Source organism: Papilio xuthus, unplaced genomic scaffold (genome assembly GCF_000836235.2).
Source record: "Papilio xuthus unplaced genomic scaffold, Pxut_1.1 DF824992.1, whole genome shotgun sequence".
NCBI classification, from domain to species: domain Eukaryota; kingdom Metazoa; phylum Arthropoda; class Insecta; order Lepidoptera; family Papilionidae; genus Papilio; species Papilio xuthus.
The window spans coordinates 472,576-481,886 of NW_013533657.1; the positions used below are offsets into that span (position 1 = coordinate 472,576).

Consider the following 9,311-nt stretch of genomic DNA (forward strand, 5'->3'; position numbering starts at 1 on the left):
AATATGTAAATCAATACATTTGACCAATTACACATCATCAGCTCACTAAAGGTCCCCACTGAGGGGCTCGGAGCCTATCCTATGTTAGGGGTGATAAGGTCATAGTCAACCATGATGGCCCAGTACGGGTTAACTTCACACGTGCATTTGAATTCCTTCATTGTAAGAACGACGGATAACTATACATATGTAAATCGAAATAATTAAACATATTGGTACATGGCGGGATTCGAACCCAAGACCTGTGGATTGCAAGTCGAGTGCTTAACCCCTGAGTCACCGGCGCTCTCTCTAGACTCTCTCTCTATCAACTAGACATAGTTCTGTTTATTCAATATGCGAAAAAATAGTGATAATTCTTAAATTTGCATCTAAAATAGTTAACTCTTTGAAATGTTAGAAAATCAAACATCAATTCCAAACGCAATTAGTCTTGCAGTATTAGTCTTCCTCTTGTGGGCACGGTGCACGAATTCACAACGTTATTTAATTTGAGTTTTACAAGTGGACTGCAAATGATACGGCTACAAAGTTTTGTTGCATTACATGACACAAAGTTTTGTGGCATTACGTGGCATGCTTTATGTAAGTTAATTAAGAAAGTTCATGTTCATGACGTAGTTTAATTGGTATCGTAAAATCCTCTTAGCGTTCACGTGTCTATTACTTGAGCATACCTTCTTACTAATATTATAAATACGAACGTTTAGATGGATGGATGTTTGTTAGAATCTATCTCCAAAACGGCTGCATGGAGCTCGTTGAAACTTGGCATAGACTGGAAGACACCATAGGTAATTAAGTATTTTTTCAATCCCGCGCGAACTTAGTCACGGGTTAATACTATTTTCTCTATAAAATCTCTCTTAAAGTTTGTTAAGTTAAATAATGTTAACCAAGCTTTCGAACTAAAAAGATAGACCAAGACTGTACAAAGAAAAGACTCGTAATTCAGTTTATTATAATGTTTAATTATTTTGATATTAATTAGAAATTAATTTCCAATAGCTATTTAGTTAGCAATAGTATTAATTATGCGCCAACATCGCGCTCAAACAGTATCAATTGTTGGTCTGTAATTGCCTTGCGGTGCATTCTATTGCTTAATTATTTACATTAGAGTAAGTAACTAAATTCATTTATATGTAACAAAATACGATTTATGGTCAAAGAATTAAATTCGATTCCCACTTAATATATTCAAATATAGTGCAAAAAAACTGAAAATAACACCTATAATTAAGCACATACTATGACAAATGTCTAAGTAATCGCATTCCGTCATCATTAGATTACATGGATAGGAAATTAAAGTCCTCGACTGTTTTTAAATTGTGTTTTGCTTTAAATAGATTTGTTTGTTTGTTTGTTTTCTAGCGCAATAAACATTTTTTTTTAAATTTAGAGTCATCAAAAAATCTTTACAAATATCAAAAAGTCCCCTCGGTGTAATGTGTAACGTATACTCATAAGATTACTCTACGCTATGAGAATAAATTCCAATCCATTTGTTAAATGAAAAACCGCGCTTTTCACTGCAGCGTTTTTGTAAATCACGCTGTTTTATGGACGCAAATTTAAGTGGCTATTGCACTAAGGTTGATGGTTGGATGGATGTTTGTTTGAAGGTTTTTCCGTTACGACTCAACAGATTTCGTTGGAATTTGGCATAAACTTCGAATATAGTATGGAATAATACATAGGCTACTTTCGCGCGGACGGAGTCGCGGGCTACAGCTAGTATTAAATACAAATTATATTATATTGAAATATAATATACAGAGCAATATAAATTTTATGCGAAACTTTCTCAAATAGTCACAGAAAATTTTACTTCGTATAAGTTTATATTCTCTTTGATCTTTACCAAAACCCAGGCAAAAGGACTGCCACAGAATTTGTAAGTCGACCCAGCGTTCGCTGCAGTCATATTCTGATATCTTCAAATACATTTCTGGTCGTAAAACTAATTTTCCTCATGTATTTTATTATCCAACAAAATATAATATTAACCCTTAAATCACATTGACACATAGTGACTAATTATATTCGATGGAGATTTTTCAAAAATATTGGGCTTAATTAATAACGAAACGATTGATTGAGCGAAGTGATTAATTTATATTAAGATTATAAATAGGCAAGATTGTTTTTTTGGTTTGCTTTGAATATACTCAGAAAATCCTAAACCGATTTGCAAAAATCTCTCATTGCTGGAAAGCTACACTATCCCCCGGTGACATGTGCTTATATTTATTACTATTTTTTTTAATTTAAGGCGAACAAGTCGCGGGCAATTGCTACTATCACATAAATTTTCTTTAGTATTAGGTTTTACTCAAATCAAAATTGTAACGTTTCTACTGTGATTAAAAAGTTTATCTTTAACTGCATCGCTTTTGAAATGTTACAATTAGATTTTCGAATAACTTTGAACCAGAATAGGAAGCTGTAATAACATTGAGATGCGAGCGGTCAAGCGAATTTACATTTGCCGCGCGTGTGATGTCTTTTACACTATATAGCTTGAAAAGTATGATTCATGTTATACATTTTGTTTGAATAAATTACTGAATTATTTATTTTAAGTTTTTAAAACATAATACGTACTCTTTTCATCATCATCAGCTCACTATACGTCCCCACTGAGCTCGGAGCCTACCCTAAGTTAAGGGTGATTAGGCCATAGTCAACCACGCTGGCCAAGTGCGGGTTGGTTGTTGTTGTTGGTTTTAAAAAGGCGAAATCCATTTGTGTGTCCAAATTCAAATTATAAGGGTGTGTTATAATTATATTGATTAAGAAATATTGTATTATATAGAAACTTTTCTATAAACAAAATTCTGTAAAGCGATAACCAAAAGATACTTTTTAACATAAAGCAAAATAATTTCCGTACATAATTTTCTAGGTTACAAGGTTAAAAGCTTAGCAAACAAACTCACGCACGACTTCAAATTCAAATATTTTTGTTTACAATGTATGATATACTAGCTGTCGCCCGCAACTTCGTCGGCACAGAATAAAAAAAAATCGTAATTAGTAGCATATGTGTTCTTCCAGACTATGTTCTAAATCTATGCCAAAATTTAGTGATGTCAGTTCTGGAGATATGATGAGGAGATCCATCCATCCGTCCATATAAACATTCAGATTTATAATTAATATTAATAGAAGTCATACTAGTAATCCAACAAATCTTTCTAATTAACAGAAACTTATTTAAACTGATATAAAAACGGCTAAACACTCACGTATATTCGTCCGGTGGCGGCACCGACTAGTTTCGAGCCAATCGGGGACCCTTCATCGGGGTCAGTGGTGAGTGAGCGACGGGCCGCGTTCGCGAAATAATACCAGTACCACTCATTCTCATGAAGGGCCCCCGATGGGCTCGAAACTAACTAGAATATACGTGAGTGTTTACCCGTTTTTATATCAGTTTATTATAATGTCTCACGAAACTTTTAATTATTTAAGAAACTCATTCGTTTATAAAAACAAGATAATAAATAATATATAAAATATTTTACAGTAATGTCAACAGTTCGCAACTTAATTCGAAATTAAACCTAGTGCTTATAAAAAGTTTTTACACTGTACAAAACAGAAGGTTCGCGAGAAATCCGTTTCTCGGAAACAATATGAAAGTAATTCACAAATAAAATGAATTTCATCTCTCTTTAAACTGAATAACATTTAATTTGAACGACAAACTTAAATGTATTCTCAGAAATCATTAGGAGTTTCCATCTTCATTTGAAGTTGAAAATAAGGAACTTCAGTTCCTCATTTTTGAATACCAGTTTATCTAGATATTAAATTAACTTTCAAATAGATTAAAATTTGTTCATTTATATACACACTAGATGTCACCGGCGACTCTGTCTGCGCGAAATTAAAAGAAAATAGTACCCTATTAGTTCTTCCAGAATATGTTCTAAATGTATGCCATATTTCAGCGAGATCCATCCAAACATTCGCATTTATATTATAATATTTGTAATATAAAAATCTATATAATCTATAATTTAATTAAATTTGTTCATAAAATATTTAACCAAACATATTATTCTGTTGAAAGCCGTAGAGATAGTTCGAGAGTAAAAATAGCATTTTATTTATTTGTCGTGTAGCGTGTCGCGTCGCGGCCACAATAGCATTGAATTCAATAGAGCGTCACGTATCGATCGCACCTCACCACCGCACAGCCCGCGCCGACAACTGCGCTTTTACCCCTAATTGAAAAGATTATACACAACATATAGAAACTAAAAGTAGTCGTAGGGGCCTTTAAAGTTACAGTCAATATTACCATATATTTGACATCAGATGAGTCAAGTCAAGTACTAGACTATGTCCGGCAAAAAAAAATAGTAGCCTACGACTTCTGCCAGGTTCTACATCTGTGCCAAATTTCATCGCGGTCAGTTGAGCTGTTCTGGATTTGTTTTAATAAACATACACCCATTTAAATTATCGCATTTATAAGATCAGAAAGACTGGTAAGATACAATAATCTATAAGAAACTAATTAGAGCGATTAAAGGCTGCTCAAGGTCATCTTGAAGTAGACCGCAGTTTGCTGACGTCTATAAAAATGCTCTGATGACTTAAAGCTGCTGTTGACTGCTTGAATCCGTTCGTGTACAGACGCCCTAATGATGGAGGAGTCCTGAAGTGGAGACAAGTAATGTATTTATGAAGGCCTTTTGTTCAACGCTTGATATTTATATTTTAATATTGCTAAGGAAGATAGAAGGGAACTTTTTAGAAACTAAAGGACTGAGAAATGTTTTTTAGATTTAAATTTAACGTACTGTATGTTGTACTCAATTGTATTCCCCTGTGGCTTGTTGGTAGGAAACTGTACTGTTTAAAAGTGACATTGAAAAAGTAACTTTTTAAAAATGTATTTTTATAAAACAAATGAATGTCCAATCCAATTGAGTTCGAATAAAATTGGCGATGTAAAATTTAATGTATTTCACGGAAACGCAGTTTTCATTTACTAAATGTTATTGAATATTTACTTTATGTAATTGTAAATTTGATGCGAGGCTTTTAAGCGATCAAATATTGCATGCTTTTGACGTACTCTATGGTAACCTAATATTGGAAAATGTGATGTTATTTTTTGCATTGATGTCCAAATAACAACTTACACTTATTTCAAACTTGCTATTACTTAGCGTATTTATATTAGCTTTGTTTTTAATAATAATTCATTATAAAGTAGCAATATATAAACAAATCTACGGATTGTCTGCGCTGACTCATTTTGAAGGGAGGTTCATTAACGAGCATTTAAGAGATTAAATGAAATGTAAATTTATGTTTCCCCGTTCGCAGACAGGAGCCGTGATCCATCAGACTGCAATTTAAACACAAAACGTGCTTCTTTTCTGAAGCGGCTAATTTGCTGCACTTAATTATCAAACGTGAACATATTTCTCAGTATTTATACTCTGTTGTTGTAGTGATATTCTGTTTTTGGTATTCGATGGTAGATTTTTAATCTACTACTCTTTAGATTCCGTTTCTTTATGGATAGCAGTCACGTTAACGGTAACGCTAGCTTTTCTTGCGAAATGTTGACTCGAAGTCGACCACCCTCTTTTTAAGCACCTTTGATGGAATAGCACGACAAATTTATCTGACCTGGTGAAAACTAAATTGCAATAGTTCTTTAGCACTCTCCTAGCGGTTACTGCTGGATACAAAATCTTTGTTGAATTGTAGCTGTCTTGCGTAATGAATTCTCTAGTTAAACAAGTTTTACGTACATTCTGATAGAAGCGACCCGATAATCGCACCTGCCTCACTGGGACAGAGAAGTTCTTCGGACTAAGCTTTGCTAGTGCGATGCTATCTTACTAATATTATAAATGCGAATGGTAATCTCAAGTACAGGTACATGGATCTCGCTGAAATTTGGCATAGATATAGAACATAGTCTGGAAGAACACACGCTTCTAATCATGTTGTCTTTTAATTTCGTGCAAAAGGAATCGTGGGCGACAGCTAGTTAAATATACCCACAATTGACAGAGGCAAATCAGTGGCAATGGAAATAGTCTGCGCTGTTTGTACATAGTTAATGCTGTGTTCGTTGTCGGATTCCAATTCAGACCACTAATTAATGGCGGAGCTTTAACGAGGTACACCGATTAATGAATACCAAATTTCAAAGTAATTTCCGATCACGATAATGTCATGATTTTAATAATCCCTTTAGTGTTAACTGTTTGAATCATTAGTCACTTACGGTCTATATTACACAATCTTTTTTACTAATTTGAATAAAATAAAGTAAAGTTAATCGATCACCATTTAAACAATAATGCACATTTAATAAAAATAATCAATCCATTCACGTATATAATTTTATTTTAGACAATTTTGTCTATTCCAAAAGCAATTTAGGTCAAATCTGTTGTGCCTCTTCACCAAAAAAAATTATTATTTTACCAAATTTTAATGTTTCACTTGAAAACCAAAGCTCGATCCGATCGTTCTGTAATGACAAAATTTAATACACCTGATAACGAACACATTTATTTAGATAAGGCTTAATATTTAAATCTTCAAAAGTTTTTCTAAAAACGATGCAAAAATATGCTATTCATTGAACACATTCAAAACGATAATTAACAAAAAATAGTTTATATATAATAATTTGATGCATTCTGAGCTCTTCGTTATAATAAAAAGTATGATTTAATTACGACATCACTTCGAGTAAAACGATTTACCATCGTTTATCGTCCACAAATACCAGAAAACTCAATTAAACGCCGTTTATCTAGTTATCTGCGACCGACGGGCGACGACGGAGACGCGGTTTGAATCTGCAGCTCGGCTTTATTCCACCCAGCGAATGAATGCTTCCAATTACTTCAGAATACATATTAACACTGTTCAAAGCAGACTCTGCAGATCTCTTGATGAGATTGGATTCTTTTTTATCGTTCAGGATAACAGTTTTTAAACATTTGCATTTTTAATACTTACATATTTTTTTACTGGTGTTTGTTGTAACAATATTGTTTTTATAATATCAAGTTGCAAACGAACTTCTTGAATTCGCCGAAATGGTAAATCGACCGCTAATTTTAAATATTAGCAATTGTAAATGCGTTGCCTAAACGACAGAGAAGGGGATGCACAAAAAGAGAATATTTTCCCCTTCCAATTTGTACCTAAGAAAAGGGTGTGAAACCCGAATTTTTCAGAAGAAACGCGTAATTGCGTCCACTAAACGCTTGATTTCTGTGTGGTCGTAGTATTGTACTGGTTAAGTCGGCCAATTCGTGCAACATGTTAATATTGCTAGTGTCTACCACTGTTAATTAGCTAGCACTCCGGGTCAGAAACATCACAGGTTTATTCTGTGCAGTTGTTTGCGTTTTAGAATGTAAATGGTCTACTGGGTTGCTCTTTGTGGAGAACTATGCATTTGTTTTAGTAGTAGATAAAGATATATAAAAGATATGGTATATGGTAAATAGTTCAATTCATGTTGATATAACTTACGGTTACGTTTTTATTTACGTTCCAACGTCATCAGTATCACTCATTCGCTTGTTCTGTAAAAATAACTTCAATGTTTATTGAATATTGACTCAAAAGTGATATAAGAAAACAATCGCAATTAATATCACCATCCATTGATTGATTACAAACAAATCTGTCAGACATCGAGCGCTGACAATGGTCGATTCCAAAATACCTTTGTTTATTCTCATTGTTTACCGTGTCATTGATCAGCAAGGCACTGCTGCGAACGGTTCGTTCAGTTTTTTACAACCAATGACTCTGAACGTTTCTCTTTGATTCAGTGCATTTCGCGTTTAAAAAGATCCACCTAAATAGTAAATTAGTCTTACATTAATAATCTCATAAAAATAAAATGGCATAATATTAAAAAAAAAAACAGATTTAAAGCCTAAAGATTGTTCGAGAATGGATAAAAATCTTTTATTATCTTTCATGATATTTACAACAGTGGAGTGTTCGAAAAATTTAGGCAAAGTTTGTGATTTGGTAACAGACGATTTGTTAAAACAGTGTTATATTAGAGAGACTTTAGTATCAATAAGTCACAGTCCTAACCAGCTGGCTGTTAATAAAAACACAAATACTGTATACTTCAGTTTTGATTCCGGACAAGGAGAATATATTCCTGCAGCAGTTCAGATAGAATCGAAGAAGGTGACTGTACTTAAAGGTGTTAAAGATGCCTTCGCTGTTACTAACGATCCCTTGATTGGAGAAATGTATTTCGGTGGAAGTAACGGTATTTACAAGTATAATCCTGCACAACAAACTCTAAAGCGTTTAGCTGTGAAGAATTTGGATATATGGTGGTTGTTTTTCAAGAAAATAATCTATTTTATTAGATTCCCTAGTCTCAATGCTTACTGTTACCATGACAGGTTGGTGAAGCCGGTTACACCTCTCATGAATGTCACTGTAAATCAATTTGTCTTTGATAATGATGATAACATTTTTTTCATCAATGGCACCGGTTTGTTTGGAATCAAAAATGGTCAGAGTGATATTATCCTACTGAGAGACAGTCCTCGCTTCCTCGGGATGGCAGCTAATAATAAAGGTCATGTGTATTTGTGCAGTGAAAATGAAATATTTGTTATAAGTAAGATGATTCAAAAGGTGAAGAAAATTGTTAACATCCCCGGTGTGTTGGGAATGACGTTTGATAAAGATAATAATTTAATTTATTCAGATTCTCACGAGATAGTACGACTATTGCCTATATCTAATAGTTACCTTAAACTGTAAAACAATTAAGTGCAAGTTAGTAAATAATTTTAATACTTCAATGTAAAAACCTTTTAAAATCATGTTATCATAAAATCTATATATTTATAAATTCTGTATATTAAAAACGTTAACGATATTTTATATTGCTAGAATAAAGTGCTTCTATCTTTAGTAAAGTAAAGTTTATGTGAAACTCAAGCATGAAACATTTTGAAGGGAATCTCGCTGAATTTCATATTGTCAAATCGTGCGAAATTTGTGCAGCGCCTCTATCGGGCGTAAAAGTTACTAAGAAACTTGCAAGCAAAAACTTATACTTGACGACCAATAAGACGTTAAATATGTTTCGAAAGTTTTCTTTCTTAACAGAAAATTATAAAGTCGATATAAGCCCCCAGATTTTCTCCAATTTACGTCATCTTAAGTTTGTTGATACGACTATATGTAATTCAGCCAATTTCCTTATGGAAAGAAATGATTCTAAGCTGTTTGTTTTGTGTTGTTTGTTAATTTGTACAATAACT

The 9,311-nt window shown here is 33.2% G+C and overlaps 1 protein-coding gene across 1 annotated transcript; it reads left to right on the forward strand.

Annotated features, from left to right (window-relative positions):
- The first annotated feature begins 7,804 nt into the window (after positions 1-7,804).
- Positions 7,805-8,853, forward strand: LOC106126641 (ommochrome-binding protein-like). The gene has a single exon (XM_013324388.1). The coding sequence runs from the start codon at positions 7,966-7,968 to the stop codon at positions 8,803-8,805; it is 840 nt and encodes a 279-aa protein (XP_013179842.1). The 5' UTR covers positions 7,805-7,965; the 3' UTR covers positions 8,806-8,853.
- Positions 8,854-9,311: the final 458 nt, after the last annotated feature.